This window comes from Etheostoma spectabile, chromosome 4 (genome assembly GCF_008692095.1).
Source record: "Etheostoma spectabile isolate EspeVRDwgs_2016 chromosome 4, UIUC_Espe_1.0, whole genome shotgun sequence".
In the NCBI taxonomy this organism is placed as follows: Eukaryota; Metazoa; Chordata; class Actinopteri; order Perciformes; family Percidae; genus Etheostoma; species Etheostoma spectabile.
Window position 1 is genome coordinate 30900769 of NC_045736.1, and position 17315 is coordinate 30918083.

The 17315-nt window shown below is 40.4% G+C and overlaps 1 protein-coding gene across 2 annotated transcripts in view; it reads right to left on the bottom strand.

Annotated features, from left to right (window-relative positions):
* Positions 1-2893: 2893 nt before the first annotated feature.
* The window catches only part of alpl (alkaline phosphatase, biomineralization associated), a 34108-nt gene continuing 19686 nt past the window's right edge, over positions 2894-17315 (bottom strand). For both annotated transcript variants that reach the window (XM_032513872.1, XM_032513873.1), the window contains exons 6-12: positions 14285-14460; positions 12436-12576; positions 12236-12305; positions 10387-10521; positions 4765-4956; positions 4557-4676; positions 2894-3159 (exon numbers count right to left, since the gene is read on the bottom strand). In XM_032513872.1, the coding sequence (XP_032369763.1) occupies positions 2894-3159; positions 4557-4676; positions 4765-4956; positions 10387-10521; positions 12236-12305; positions 12436-12576; positions 14285-14460 (1100 nt within the window). The remainder of the gene's footprint in view (positions 3160-4556; positions 4677-4764; positions 4957-10386; positions 10522-12235; positions 12306-12435; positions 12577-14284; positions 14461-17315) is intronic.

The window sequence follows — 17315 nt, forward strand, 5'->3', positions numbered from 1 at the left end:
CAAGGCTCTATAAGTAGTGATTAAAAAAAGAGAGAAGAGAGAACGCCGACTAGTAACAACCGGCCGTAACAGAAGAGAAGTCTCCTACCATTAAGTCACTTTAAACAGTGTAGCTTACATGAATATAACAGACAATATACAGAAACATAAAACCTAGCTGGTTTACAATGCAGCGTAGGCCTACAGTGGTGTGAAAAAGTGTTTGCCCCCTTCCTCATTTCCTGTTCCTTTGCATGTTTGTCACACTAAAGTGTTCGGAACATCAACCCAATTTAAACATAGTCAAGGACAACACAAGTAACACAAAATGCAATTTGTAAATGAGGGTGTTTATTATAAAAGGTGAAAAAAAATCCAAACCATCATGGCCCTGTGTGAAATGTGATTGCCCCCCTTGTAAAACATACTATAACTGTGGTTGTCCACACCTGAGTTCAATTTCTCTACAGCCACACCCAGGCCTGATTATTGCCACACCTGTTCACAATCAAGGCTCACTTAAATAGGAGCTGCTTACACAGTAAGGTCCACCAGAAGATCCTTAAAAGCACACATCATGCAGAGACCCAAAGAAATTCAGGAACAATTGAGAAAGAAAGTAATTGAGATCTATCAGTCTGGAAAGGTTAAAGCCTTTCCAAAGCTTTCGAATCCAGCGAACCACAATGAGAGCCATTATCCACAAATGCGCAGACATGGAACAGTGGTGAACCTTCCCAGGAGTGGCCGCCGCCCAAATTACCCAAGCGCAGCGACGACTCATCCAAGGTCAAAAGACCCCACACACGTCCAAAGAACTGCAGGCCTCACTTGCCTCAGTTAAGGTCAGCTTCATGCCTCCACCATCAGGAAAAGACTGGGCAAAATGGCCTGCATGGCAGAGTTCCAAGGAGAAAACCACTGCTGAACAAAAAGAACATCAAAGCTCGTCTCAAGTTCTCCACAACACATCTTTGATCCCCAAGACTTATGGATAACATTCTGTGGACCGATGAGACAAAAGTGAACTCTTGGGAAGGTGTGTGTCCAAGTATATCTGGCGTAAGGAACACTGCATTTCATAAAAAGAACATTATACCAACAGTAAAATATGGTGGTGTATGTGATTGCTGGGGCTGTTTTGCTGCTTCAGGACCTGGAAGACTTGCCGTGATAAAAGGAACTAGAATTCGCTGTCTACAAGAGTCCTGAAGGAGAATGTCCGACCATCTGTTTGTGTACTCAAGCTGAAACGAACTTGGGTTCTGCAGCAGACATGTCTAAACACACCAGAAGTCCACCACCGAATGGCTGAAGAAAAACAAAATGAAGATTTTGGAGGTGGCCTAGCACAAGTCCTGACCCCTGAATCCTATTGAGATGTTTGGTTGACCTTAAAAAGGCCGTTCATGCTCGAAAACCCTCTAATGTAACTGAATTAGGACAATTCTGCAAAGATGAGTGGGCCAAAATTCCTCCAGACGCTGTAAAAGCCTCATTGCATGTTATCGCAACGCTTGTTGCAGTTGTTGCTGCTAAGGGTGGCCCACCAGTTATTAGGTTTAGGGGGCAATCACTTTTTCACACAGGGCCATGATGGTTTGGTTTTTTTTCACCTTTAATAATACACCTTCATTAACAAATTGCATTTTGTGTTGTCCTTGACTATTGTTAAATTGGTTTGATGTTCCGAAACACTTAAGTGTGACAAACATGCAAAGGAACAAGAAATGAGGAAGGGGGCAAACACTTTTTCACACCACTGTATATCTATGCACCCTAGCAACATCCCGCTTAATATCCCTGCTACCACGGGCTGGTGGTGTGTAGGCTGTATCGCTATTGAAGCCCAGTGGGAGGAGAGCGCTACAGACACACATTTGCAAATCTCCGTCAAAGCAGAAGTCACGTGTTAAAGACAAAGAGGCCCAGGGTGTAAATGAGGACTTGTCTGTGGTTCCAGCTCTTGGAGCAAACATACTTACTCATTAGCCGAGCATCTCCATGTACGCATTTACAGATTTGTCTACACATTTACAAAATCCAACACCGATTCGGAGATTCTTTTACACCTTTACACATCTGATTATGCGCACACACACAGAGATACAGTTGCACAACTCACCACACACATGTGCAAATAGTTTTGAATAGAAAAATGTAACACCCAAAGTACTATTTTAGAATAATGAAAAAGTATCAGAAGTATTTGTGAAACCTAAATAAAATATGTCAAGAACATAACCGTTAATGTTCACAAAACTGACAAAAGGTGTTCAGAACACATTTCTTTTATTGGTTAAGAGGTTAACAACTTCTGGTATTGGACACAATAATGCTAGGTGGGCTTTTTCCAGTGCATTCTGCCAGTATGCACAAGATGTCTAACGAGAAATGTATATCATTTACTCTTTAGTCAATTATACATTCAGTTACCTCTGGTTTCGGCAAAGATTTCGTCCCTCGATATGACCTCCTCGACGCACAATACTTACATGAGAGATCTTTTGCAAGCTTATGAGGTAGATTATGTTAACTGCACATTTAAAAAAATATGAAACGTATTCAAATCCAATCTAACTATTCAAACCTAAAGGGTTTACATTTAACAATGAGGCTTAATGCGTCCTAAAAACCCTTAAATACAAATCCCAACTGTGATTGTGTGATCTTCGCAACACCTCTTTTCATTTCAGTGCATCGGGGGTGTCTGATTAGTTTTGTAGTGTTTACATATTTGCCTGAACAGCCTAAAACTGACATCCGTATATGCTTCTGTCAACTAATTATCATAACACAAAACAAGCCCTAAAAGTGGTCCCATGATGAAATAGTATAGAGTAAAACAAGAAAATAAAAACTTAAAATGTATGAGTGGTTAAAACGGGTTATAAACAGGATTGGGGGGGAAGGGTCAGCACAGAAGGCGGGTGAATGTGAGAAGGGCCGCGATGCTGGAGAGGACGGGGCGTAGGTCTCCGGACCCGCTGCGTGACATACAGTGGTCCCTGTTCTGGCCGATACAGGCTGCGTACGCCATCACGTGGGGGATGTAGTTCTGCTCGTGGACACCGTGGAGCAAGTGAGCCAGGGGACCTTTCGCAAACACGGCCACGTCCTCTCCCCCGTGAGTCTCCATGCTCAGCGGCACGGCGGCCTGGGCCTGGTAGTTGTTATCCTCTGAAAGCCAGGGACACAGAACAAAGTTAGGAACATAATATTGTTTTTTTTTTAAAAACCATGAAAAATGTCCACCCTGCGTTTAAGGTTTCCTGTGGAGGTTTTGCCCTCTGGTAGCCCTATGGAGTTGTGTGTTTTATCTCACAAACAAGAACACACATGAAGTCCTGCCAATGGTTTCACGTTATTTTAATGATCCTTAGGTGGTTGTAATAAGCAGAGATTCGTCAGATACTGATAGCAAATGTGGATGTAAAAAATTCTAGATTAATAACAAAAGTGAGGAAGGAATGGGTAACAAGTTAATTGTTTATTGATCCCAAGTGGGGAAATTACAATTTACACTGTTATTAATCTCTACACACAGGCCTGAAATACACACATGCTCAGGACCTATTCATGCACAAAATGGAGAGATGTCAGAGTGGTGGGGTTGCCAGCTGGATCAGCGCCCCGAGTGGTTGGAGGAGTATGGTGCCTTGCTCAAGGTCACCTGACAGTACCCAGGAGGTGAAGTGGCATCTCTCCAGCTACCGAGCCACACTCCGTACTTTGGTCCATACGGGGACTTGAACCAACAACTCTCCGGTTCCCAACCCAAATCCCTATGAACTGAGCTACTGCCACCCCCGTTATGTTTACTGGCAAGAAATAAAATCTTAGTTATGCAGCACTAATCTGAGATTACTGAATAACTCATGTAGCAAGTCGTTTTGTGTACACTGTAACAAATTTAACCTAAAATTTACAGTAACTGGTACTGGTGACAATTGTCCAACAAGTTACTGTGAATTATTTTTACAGTAAAGGTAGCATACTTCCATTTACAGTATTCATGTATTCACTGTATTATACAAAAAATTAAACACAACATAAGATAAAAAAGTAAAAATACAGTAGTTTACTGTACTATTTACAGTACTTTAGTGGCTATATTGTGATTTGTTTTTTGTTTACAGTAATTTGGCTTGGACTACTGTGATTTCAACTGTAATATTTAGACTACTGTGATTTTTGTCAAGGCGACAAGGTTGTAATGTACACTTTACATCATTCTACTGTAAAAATCATATACAGTAGTGTTACTATAGGAAATAACTGTAGATTTCACAGACATTATTTACAGTGTATAAGTCATCCTCTTTACTAAAACGGTATTATTTTCTAATGCAGGTACCTCAGGTGGAGAAATGTCTACTGTTCTGCAGTAGGTGTATTTTTACATGAATAAAATAGCTTGTAATATCACAAGGTTATTTTTGGGGAATAATGAAAAATGTATCATTTACAAAGAAATCAATGTAGATATTGTACAGTGTGTATATATATATATATATATATTCAAGAAACTCAAGGAAGCTTAGTTTTTGTAATCTTTCCTTTTTGATTTTACTTACGGTAGTTAACGGTGGAGACATTCTCCCTCACGCCGTTAACAAGTTTGTAACCTGGTCCGTTCCCATATATGATGGAGGTGAAGGGCTTCTGGTCAATATCGCTCAACATTGGGGCCAGACCTGTGGATGTATTAAACCCCATCATCACAACAGAACCCAACCACTGCACTGCATGTGGTACAACTAAGATATATGTACAGTACAGTACCAAATATTGTGTTTCCTCTGGCTGTGTAGCCTCCGAAGTTGAACACATGCGAATGATCAGCAGTGACTATAGTGAGTGTATCATGGAGGCTGGTCATGAGATCTGCCCGGCCAATGGCTCGGTCCATTTCCACAGCTTCATGTAGAGCCTGCTTGGCTTTGCCTTCATGGTGTCCGTGATCAATGCGTCCTCCTGAAAGAGGGGCAGATACAGGTATTTCCTGTTAGACTCTTAAAGACACAGTGCAATTTCTGATCCTGTGTCTCTGTTAGTTGTACATTTATATCTTGTTGAATATGCGTACAAATTCTCTTTTCTTATTCTATTAAATGTAAAAATTAGCTCTGCTGTGGTTACATGAATGCATTCGGTCAAATATGATTTTAGGCAACTAGGTAACCCTTCCCATCACATAGAACTGCACTTGACTGTTAACTGGTGGGTAGCTAGCAGGTGTGGGTGAAGGTGAACAGTCCTACAGCTCCATATTGCTAACATGTAAAAGTCCCATGACATGGTGTTCTTTGGATGTTTTTATAAAGACCTTAGTGGTCCCCTAATACTGTATCTGAAGTCTCTTTTATATAGACCTTAGTGGTCCCCTAATACTGTATCTGAAGTCTCTTTTATATAACCTTAGTGGTCCCCTAATACTGTATCTGAAGTCTCTTTTATATAGACCTTAATGGTCCCCTAATACTGTATCTGAAGTCTCTTTCTCAAAATTCAGCCTGGGTGCAGAATTACAGCCACTAGAGCCAGTCCCTCAATGAGTCTTCCTTAGCATGTGCCATTTCTGAGTCTGTAGCTTTTGAGGAGGGGGGACAATACCCCTGGCCACATATTCTGTTAAAAACGTCACATTACAGCAGTTAACCTGCAGCCCTTTGCTGTGTGTCATCCCCCCAACTCTCTCCCCCTTTCATGTCTGTCAACTGTCCCTATAAAAAAGGGAAACTCCCCAAAAAATACCAACTCTTGATCCACTGTGACTTCAATGCCGGGGGTATGAGTTGTTGTTCAAACACAACCATAGATTGTCTTTTCTCAAAAGGTATTTATGGCTTGGCACTCATATTGTACACACGAGAAGCGCTAAAGCATTTGCATAAAGACTGAAAAAAGACAGCTTGAGAGAGACAAGTTTAAACCGTGCCATCTGTCTCCTCTCCATAAACCTGATCTCCACTTGAACATTATGCTCGTTAGATTGTCGGATTCGGAAAGGCTCCATAATGCCGCCGTAAAAATGTCACTTTTATTTGTATAGCACCTTTTATTACACACAATCCCCAAGTGCTTTACATTAAAAACAGTATACACAAGACAATCAAAAACAAACAAGACATTACACACACACACACACACACACACACACACACACGCACACGATGGACCTCAGGCCTACTGCTTGGTTGTATAATCCTGCAAATAGTGTACAGTTGTCTCAGTAGAGATGAATGTTTTGAGAAATAAATGCTCTAAGTTTCGATATATATTTCAAATTGATAAAATGCTGTTTTGGTGATATTGGTGATTTTTGAAATTGAGCTCAGTTTTAAAAAAAAAAAAAGGTTTCTGACTTGCCCACTGTATTTCAGAGACACTGAATCCAGGTGAGAATGTATTTTTAGTAACATACAGTATGTATGTATTTTTCAATGTATTTTTATGATTTTTAGGACCAACCAGAAGAGTCTCACAAGGTTCTTTCACCTTCTTTTCAGATGTGTTATTTAACAATCCAGCAGGCACTCGGTTTGAAACATACTGACCAACAATCCCTGTCATACTTGCAGGTGTTTGACTGTAACCATGCGTCTTTCAACAGATTCAGCCAAGGACACACAACCTTCCTAAAGCAAATATTGTGCTGACATTGGCCATTCACAGATTTCTTATTCTTCTTCCAATGTCAAGACCAGACCAATACAGCCTTTTTGTAAGAAATGCATCATGCTTTATCCAATATACACTTTCTAGAATAAAAAGCAACTGATTCGTTTAAACCACAAAAGATTATCTTAGTTGGTAAATGATGTTTTATATATCATTGTTCCCTGACACCCAGTCCCATGCTGCTTTGTTTTTGATGAATTTTTATGTTTTTCCTACTTATTCATGTAAATGTTGCTGAATATTATATTGTTTTCATTGTATTATTTTAACTGCTGTAAAAGAAAGGTAGTTTATATCCACGAAGTTTCACTTCCGGGATTGCTCCATTTCTGGAAATTCCGCCGGATTTCACTCTTTTCAGCCAGATGTCTGTCACGTAGGGCTTTCTTTGTGTTGCAATTCCGAACTCCGGTGGATTTCTGAGGACTATGGTTACCTGGTCCTCAGATCTCTGCAGGGTAAATCCAGACAGCTAGCTAGACTATCTGTCCAATCTGAGGACTATGGTTACCTGGTCCTCAGATCTCTGCAGGGTAAATCCAGACAGCTAGCTAGACTATCTGTCCAATCTGAGGACTATGGTTACCTGGTCTTCAGATCTCTGCAGGGTAAATCCAGACTGCTAGCTAGACTATCTGTCAAGTTCTGATGTATTTCTTGTGCAATTCCCCACTTGAAAAGGACAGTCCCTCCACATGAAGATTTTAACTGGATTTCACTCAATAAACAGCCATGGGATCAGTTGTTTGTCTTTTATTAACCATTCCTTGGTGGGCAGTAAACAGGTGAAAAACCTCAAAAAAAGAGACGACAAATACAAATTATTATCTGAATTGACAGCCAAATTAAATAAACAAAACTATTCACCTTTAACTCAGATAAACAAATTCTTAAACAAATGTACTCAAAATAAATACCCAACATTTTTAAATTAAATGATGAGAGTCAGTATATGTTTAGCCAAATTCATAGCCGAATGCAATACAAGACATTCTTTACTAGTACAAAACTCATTTACAAACTTAATCCCTAATCATTAGTGTTAAGCTGTATTGTTCTAGTGAAGAATTCAAACTGTATGTTTTCTTGTCTTTTAACCAAGTATCTTTAACCAAATTCCTTTATTTGTATTGTTAAGATGTCCACAACGTTTAAATTACCTTTAACCCTTTCAATCACGTTCTTTCTCAAACAATTGATTTGGCTTCCTTACTTTTCCTTTATACCCCACTCGATAAAACCAAGCAGTTAAAGTTGCAAGTACCACTTCAACAAAGTCCTATCAAAGTTAACAAAAGGTAAAAGTCTGTGCTTTTCCTAGAGCATCTTGAATGGCCAATATGGCGCTTACCGGCTGTCCTTCACAGTTTTGTGGAGGGCTTGGTCTTGCACAATCACCTTGTTCACAAAGATGACTTTCCTTGGTCTTGTAAGTGCTATCAATGCTCCTTCCACTGTGGTTTGAATACAACAACAGAGCCGGGTACTGGCTCACCCAGATTGCCTGGAAGATTTGTTTCACCTGGTTCACCACTGATTGAATGGGAGGAGCTCCCAGGCAGTTTTTCAGCACACTATCTGTCCAATCTGAGGACTATGGTTACCTGGTCCTCAGATCTCTGCAGGGTAAATCCAGACAGCTAGCTAGACTATCTGTCCAATCTGAGGACTATGGTTACCTGGTCCTCAGATCTCGGCAGGGTAAATCCAGACAGCTAGCTAGACTATCTGTCCAATCTGAGGACTATGGTTACCTGGTCCTCAGATCTCTGCAGGGTAAATCCAGACAGCTAGCTAGACTATCTGTCCAATCTGAGTTTTCTGTTACACGACTAAAACTTTTAAACGTACACATGTTCCACCAAAACAAGCTCCTTCCAGAGGCTGTTTTGCAGGGGCACCGTGGATCTGCCCGGTGCTTAGCATCGTCCATGGAGAGTGTGATTGGTTTAAAGAAATGCCAATTAACCAGAGCACGATTTTCTCCCATCCTGGAACGATGCATGGATTAAATGCGGAGGAAGGTCTGGCAAAGCGGGACTAGCAGAAAGATTTTTAAAAAAATAGCTGCTTTTAAACCAACTGTAATTGCTGATTTCTTAATAAAATAAAGTGCTAACAAAATCCCCCAAAAAGTGCTGGTGTCCTTTCGCTGCTCAATCGCAGCATCATGTCATACTGTCTCTGTGTGTGGTTTTCAAGCTGCACTCGGGCACAGAGGAAAAAGCTCCAGGGGGTCACAAAGGCAGCTAAGAAAATCATTTGCTGCCCTTTCCTCTCTCAGGAAGAACTTTACAGCTCCCAATACAGATCCATGAAAACGAGAACAAACAGATTACATAACAGCTTTTATCCAACAGCCATAATTGCATTGAATAATGCTGCTAAAGTAGTTCCCACCACTTATCTATGTCAATAGGACTAAATGCAATTTTTAAGTGTGGACGCCTGTATGGGTGTGTGTATTTTAGCATTAATATGTATGCTGTAGTAACATTCTTTGTTTATGTATTTATTTATAACCTCATAGAAGTTTGGCACATGACTGCTGTTCTTAATTTTGTTGTATCTGTTACAATGACAAAGATATTCTATTATATTCTATCTGGTTTTATTAGTTTTATAGAGAAATTGGACAATTGTTTAAATTTAAAACTAGATCTCAAATAAGCCGGCATTCAACAGATTAGTTAAAAACATGCACCTTGTGAAAGTAATTTAAAGGTTTGAAGGAAGTTTAATTAGGAAATTGCAGTAATGAATAAACTATTTTGTTAAGAATCCTACTAACAATGTTGGGTAGCAACTGTATTAATAATAATAATAATAATAACAACTTTAATTTATTTGGTGCCTTTCAAGAAACCCAAGGACACTTTACAGAATGTGGCAAAGCTAAAGGAGGTTGTAGGCTGTGGTGAACAGGTGGTGTTTCAGGAGGTTTTTTTTAAATGTCCAGGGATGTAGGATTTCGGATTACTGCAGTTTCCGGAGGGATTGCGCCGCAACACTAAAGGTATTAGAAGACCTCCTCGCTTTAAGAGACATTCACTTGTTGTGGTTTGGGGTTATTTTTCCCATTTGGCCTTCCCTGTGTTTGTTTCAGTTTTCCTCCCCGGTCTTGTGTTGTTGGTCCTGTCTTGTGTTCTCCTGTGTCCGTTTGTTCTGCTTCCTGTTTTGTTTTGATAGTATGGTTTCCTGTCTCGTCTAGTCTTGTCCAGCTTTGCTTTGGGCCTGTCTGATTGTCCTACCCCGCCCTAATGTGATTCACCTGACATCTCACCTGTTCCCCATTACCTCGTCATCTCTTGTATTTTACCCGTGTGTTCCCTTTGTCTCTTGTCAGAGCATTTTGGTTTGTTTGTCTTGCCCGTTGACCTGCCAGTTCTTACACCTGTGATCCTGTCTGTCTTCCAGCGTTCCCCTTGAGTTTCCCTTGTGTGTTTTTGTTTGCAGTTGGGACTTTTGCCCTTCCCTGTGCCGGTATATGGATTATTGTTGGACCCCTCCTGTTTTGCTCCTGAGTTTGCTGGGCTAAAGCCAATAAACCTTTTTAAAGTTTCCCTCCACTCCGCGTTTGGGTCCTCCTTCCTACCTTATAACACTCACTAATAAAATATGTAATTTCTCTAACAAAAACAAAGACTTGAATCAGCAGACCAGCCTGACAGATCATTGTGAAACCGGTCCCAAATCAAAAGTGGAGGACGCCACAAAACTTGCCTTCAACGAGCAGGTAAAACCCACTGGGGTTCTTCTTTAGGATCTTGATGGCCACGTCCACCATCTCTGTCAGCGAGGGATCCGTGTTACTGTTCCTCTCCAAGTCGTATGGTAGATCCACAGGTTCAAAGAGACCTGGAATAAAAGAAGGCACGCTTCAAATAGAGACGGAATATGACAGAAAATAAGCCTGCAAGAGCTTCCACATGTGGCTCTTCATTTACACTTCAATGGGAGTTAACTTGAAGCTATAGTGCGTATTTTCTGTCTTCCCTATGAGGAATTCTAAGTAATGACAACAAAACTGTCAGCGCTTCCACATGATACAAGCCTTCCGTGATTGCGCAACACCCCCATCCCTCCTCCACGCAGTTGGTAGTAAGCAAGGAGGACACAGAAGATTAAAAAGCATGATGGACTCTTCAGAAGAGATCCTTATCGTCACTCGATTCACTAAAACAGTCACATATCTACATCATTTTGTAAATACAGCCATACTAAGAAATCCAAAGAGTTGTGTGGAGCCAATAGGCTTATTTAGCAACTCATCTGGCAATGGCTTGAATGTAACGGACATGAATGCTCTATTAAGAAGTTAAGTACTAAAGTTATAAAAAGTTAAAGGCAAAAAAACAGCAGAGGACAGTCATGTAAAACCACCTGATAAAAATCCCTTTTCACATTTCTATTTGCTCTATTTTGTCTTGTGTTGTGTTAGATAACAACAAGAGATGATCAGATACCATTTTTTTGCTTCCCGATACCAATTCTGATACCTGAACTTGTACTGATCCGATACCAGTGTGAATACTACTATCCCTGTATGGATGGGTTATGATTTCTATCTTTGTTGTCTGTCTGGTTGAGGTTAAACTCTTTGTGAAACATGAACAAAGTCAGTTATAATAGGAAAAGAATATAAATAAACTACTTTAACGTAGATTTTCTTTAGGGCTTATGTTGCATCGGATTTCAATTCAATTTTATTTATAGTATCAATTCATAACGAGAGTTATCTCGAGACACTTTACAGATGGAGTAGGTCTAGACCACACTCCAGAATTTACAAGGACCCAACAGTTCTAGTAGTTTCCTCAGAATCAGTGCATAAACTGCAGTACATACCAATACCAGTGTTTTAGGCAGTATCGGAGGTGATACTGATACTGGTTTTGGTATGGGAACATCTCTAATGACAAACGGGTGCCGTAATGTATCTTCAAGGGGTAAAAATCTGATGTTGTTCATTGGGAAACTTCGCAAAAGTAACCAGGAATGGAGAAGTATTTCCTTCTTTTATAGAACTGTGTAGATTGAATTATTACTTTGTTATCACTATTATTATTACTTCAATTTTACATTCAGTCCTTGGCGTGAAATTGGAATCAAGGATGCAGGGTTTGTGGAAATTGAAAAAAAGAAATGAAAAACTACATAGCAAGGGTGGCCAGTGGGTGATTTTTGAAAAATATTGTGGCAAAAAAATGTGTCTCTTGTTGCTTTTAATGAGAATACGTTTTTTTAAAAAGTATTCAAGTTAACTACTTACAAACTGTGCTAAGGACAACTTTTAGTTCAAAGGATGAACAGCTGAAAAAGGGAAGAAGCAGAGTGGAAAAACACATCTAAAGAGCACTTCAAAGTCTTTGCTTTGAGGGATCAAAAGACTTCCCATTAACACAGCATTCAACTACGACCACAATTAAGTTTTCCTTGGATAAGGCAGGGTTCATGAAGAGAAATTGCGTATTACACGCAAAACATAAATCAACAGCACATGCACACACGAGTGGCTCTTCATTTACACTTCAATGGGAGTTTCATAATGACACTGAGACTGAAAACTCACCCAGTAGGTAATCCACGCTGTTAGGGTTCAGTGATAAGAGCTGCTTCTTGTTCCATACATAATGGCCTTTCTGCACAAAGACACAAATGTACAGCGCTAGTGTGATTGGTGGCACTGCAGTTACTTTGAAATTTGGAAAAGGTAATTGGGAAGATAAAAGAGGGAGCAGAGAAACGAGAGGAGCAAAGGGAGACATGTACTTTGTCCTTCACTCGGTCGGTCCACTCCTGCACCAGGTTTCTGCCGTCTTTCCGCGTGCCGCTGTGCTTGGGGACGTCGGGGTACTCTACATCCGACATGTTCTTTGGGAACATGTACTTCCTGCCTCCGCCCAAAATCACCTAGAAAGCCACAAGAACAGAAGAAAAGAAATTACAATCTTAGTCATAGCGGTTTTACTGTTACTGCTGAAATGACAACCGTCATTAGCAGATTTTATTAGCTGTTAGCTACGGAATTAAGCTAATGAATTAGGCCATGTTGTAAATAGGGTCTCCATCTTAAAGTTAAATGTTTCAATCTGATTGGTTTTTTGAAAAAGAACCATTTAAAGATGTCTCGAATATAGGCTTTTTTTATGAAATGTTACACTATTTGACAAGTCCAGTTTTTCAGGTGACAGAAGTCTTCAGGGTCTTCAATGTTTTTTAAGCCAAGGACCCCTTAACTGGAATTTGACAGTGAAATCTAAAACCCAGATTTTTGATCTGCAGGTCAAATTATGGGAACACCTGCACTTCTCAACCCGCAGGAGCTTTTTGAACAGGCAACAATCAGGCCGGCTAAGACCATTCTGTCTGATAACTCATGTTTTGTTTTGTTTTCACAGTTTGACCTGTTGAACTCAGGAAAGAGGTGCAGGGTTCCTTTGTGTAAGTATAATAGATATAAGCACTCATTTGTCCCTCTCGCAGTAAAGCTCATTAATGAGCAGCCATGAATGTATGACTATGATTTTTTTTATGTATATCTGTGACTGTGATGGATGAAAAGGATGAAAAAAATTCTTTTTAGTTTTTTCTTGTTTTGAAGTATGGCCCTTACCTTATTTTAGTATAGAAAATCGTAAATCTGCAATTTGCACAGGCCCTCGAGTCGCCCATATGTTGACTGTATGTTTGTCTTTTAATAGTTTTTAACCCTTGTATTGTCTTCACTTTCGAGACCCTCTCGTGACCCGTGACTTATTTGGGGTTTTAAAAACAATTCGGAAATAAAGTTTTACTTCATAATCTTTTAACAAATATTGTCTTTATCTCAATTTCAAACAATTGAAATAACATATGTTTAGGGAATGCAATCAGTCTCTACTAGCACACTATTAAACATGGAAGTGGGGTTTGTTTTTTTGTCATAAGGTTATAATTCATGTTAAAAATCCACTATGGAAAAAACATAAGTGGTCATATCAAAGGAAAATAAGGAAAAGGTCGTTGATTTTCAGGTAGAAATAATGTAACCCGTACCATTTTTTTCTTCTTGTAAAAATTTTAAATGGGTCAATTTGACCCGAATACATTACAAGGGTTAACCCTGTGCTTGTCGTTGTCTTTAACTTTCGCAGCTAAGTAAGTTACTCAATGTCCAAAACAAATTTCTCCTTAGGGAGACCAATGAAAGTACTTTGACTTTGACTTGGAAAGAGAGCTGGATCAAGGACCCCCTACCACATATACTGTATTAAATTAAGTTGCATTTTAAACTGGGCCTTCAATAACTTTTAGGGCGGCCTAAAGCCTTTATACATACATAGCCTAATAATTGTTGGCATGATTTTATATATCATGTTTTAATGTTAGACATACATCTGTAGATGGCCTTAGTGACTGCCTTGACTATAGGCCAGTAAATTGGATTCATGTTAAGACTTTTTCAAAACAATTTATCAATAATTTGGAGGCCCACTTGCATTGACTGTGAGGACCTCCAAGGGGTCTGGGACCCCCTGTTGAAGATCCCTGCACTACAATGACCACCTGAAACTCAGAGTTTTCTAGTGATGTATACTTTATAATACGTTGTGTATTAGAATTTATGCTTTTGACTCACATCAATGTTAGGGATGTTTTCAAAGAGTTGCCTGGCGATGTCCTTGCAGCCGTCCTTCAGAGCGTCCTCTGGCATCTCGTTGTCCGAGTACCAGTCTCGGTCCACGCTGTGGGCGTAAGCAGCGCTGGGCGTGGCATGGTTGACTCGGGTCGTTGTCACTATTCCCACTGACTTGCCTGCAACACACACACACACACACACACACACACACACACACACACACACACACACACACACACACACACACACACACACACACACACACACACACACACACACACACACACACACACACACACACACACACGCGCGAATTAGGACTGAGTCAGTTTTTGATTAAAGAACATGTTAGAGGTACTTTAGTGTTACATACACACACATTCACTCTCTGATCTTAGCATACTATTTAAGCAGTTGGACATTTTGTATTCCCATCCTGTATATATTCAAATATTTGTTCTTATATTTTATTGTATTTTATGTATATTTCATGTATATTGTATGCGTGTACCATATATTGTATCCTAGTATTTCATTTATATTCAAATTCTGTGCTGTGTGACTGATTTTGCTGCTGTAACACCATCATTTCCCATTTTTGGGGATCAATAAATATCTCTCTATTTATCTTAACCCATACTTCAGGGGAGCAGTGGGCCGCCATTTCCAGCCCGGGGACCAACACCCCAATCTGACCCAGTGCCTTGATCACTGACTGGAGACACATGTTTTTTGATGGTGGGGGGAACTGGAGCACCCAGTGGAATTCCACTCAAACATGGGGGGAACATACAAACTCGACACAGAAAGGACCCAGAAAGACCTGGATTCGATCCCAGAACCTCCTTGCCACAGTGCTACCCACTGGGCCACCATACCTAGATGACCTACACCGAGATGTATTCCCAGCACGGTTTCTTTGCAAAAACGGAAGTACTGCAAAGGGGGGATTTTGTATTAAAACGACTAACTTTGCTGAAGCTTCATATCAGTTTTGGTTGAAACTGAGGTGTGGATTTTGCCCCACCCCCCCCGATCTCTTACAGGAAGGAATTGGCTCACAGTCAGTATGGACAGTAAACTATTTCAATTTACATATGGGTGTGTGAATATTGTATTAAAATAGAAAAAGACTAGGGCACTGTTCTAGCTGGTATGGGGTGGTAGTAACTCAGTTGTAGGGAGTTGGGTTGGAAACCAAAGGGTTGCTGGTTCAAGTCCCCATATGGACCAGAGTATGGTGGTGGACTGGTAGCTTGAGAGGTGCCGGTTCACCTCCTGGGCACTGCCAAGGTGCTCTTGAGCAAGGCACCGAACCCCCAACTGCTCGGGGCGCCTTTCCATGGGCAGCCCCCCCCCTCTGACATCTCTTCATTTAGTGCATGAACAGGTACTGAGCGTGTGTGTAATTCAGGCCTGTGTGCAATAACAACACAGTGTAAATTGTAATGTCCCCTTGTGGTACTAATAAAGGATAGCTTATTATTATTTTATGTTATTGTTAGCTCACCTAGATGAGCGTGCGCCTCATGTACCGAGGCTCAGACCTTACCGCAGCGGCTGCGGGTTTGAATCCAACCTGCAGCCCTTTGCTGCATGTCGTTCCCCCTCTCTCTCCCCTGTCCTGTCAAATAAAGGCCTAAAAATGGAAAAAGACTGACTGAACCTATCCTTTAATCCAGGGATCTTCGACAACGGGACTGGGACCCCTTGGGGGTCCTCAGAGTCCAACTTATTGTTAATTTTTGACAATTTTTTAAAAGTCTTAACATGAATCCAGCATATTATTTGCAAATATGAACCCCCACTGTTTACTGGCCTATAGTCAAGGCAGTCACTAAAGCCATCTACAGATGTGTGCCACATGCATGTTTAACATCTACCGATGTATGTTTAACATTAAAACATGATTTATAAAATCAGGCCGACAATTATTAGGCTATTTGAATAGCTTAGGATTCTAAGCTAAAAAAAATGTGTATAAAGGCTTCAGGCTGCCCTGAAAGTTATTGAAGGCCCAGTTTATTATGCAACTTAATTCCATACAATATATGAAGTAGGGGGTCCTTGATCCAGCTCTCTTTCAGTTAAGGGGTCCTTGGTTTAAAATAACATTGAAGACCCCTGGTTTAATAATGTGAAATCCTCCGGTTACTCCATAGATGCTGTATGTATAGCTGTCCACTGCTCCTGATCCTTAGAATGGGTTCAAATGCAGTAATTTAATACCACGACTTTGTCTATGTGACAAATAAGAATTCATTTTGTTTAAGAATTTGTAAATCGTGAGAAAACATCTCAGAAAGTTGATTTCAAGAGCACTAGATTGTGCAAGTGTTTTTTCAGACAAAACAAAATGCTGCAATGTTCTGTGAAGTCCAGGTCCCCGCAAGAAAATTTGGATATTTTGCTAAAAATGATTTTTTGGATGTCACCTGCTACCTCCATGTTCCTACCCTCTGCTACAATTCTCCATGTCTCTCTCTCTGTCTGTCTGTCTCTCTCTCTCTCTCTCTTCCTCTCACCCCCAACTGGTCAAGGCAGATGAACCCCCCTGAGCCATGATTCTGCTCCAGGTTTCTGCCTCTTAAAGGAGGTTTTTCCTTGCCTCCTGTGGCCTAGTGCTTGCTCTTGGTGGGAACTGTTGGGTTTCTGTAAATAACATCTAGAATATCGTCTAGACCTGCTCTTTTATGAAAAGCGCTGTGATGTAACTGTTGTTGTGATTTGGCGCTATATAAATAAAATGAATTGAAATCGAATTGGATGTAAAAAGTCAAACTTTAAAGGCAAAAAACCCAAGCAGAGGACCGTCTTGTGAAACGACCTGATAAAAATCCCTTTTCACATTTCTATTTGCTCTGTGCCAGATGTCAGCTGCTGCCCGCCGTGTTCCCTGAGAAATGACTGGATTTCTTATTATCTGAGGCCCCTGAACCCACACTCCCCCTGACCCACTCCTATTACATCCCCACTGTTACTGCTAATAAACACGACGTTTATTCAGTTCATACTTTTATTCAGTGCACAG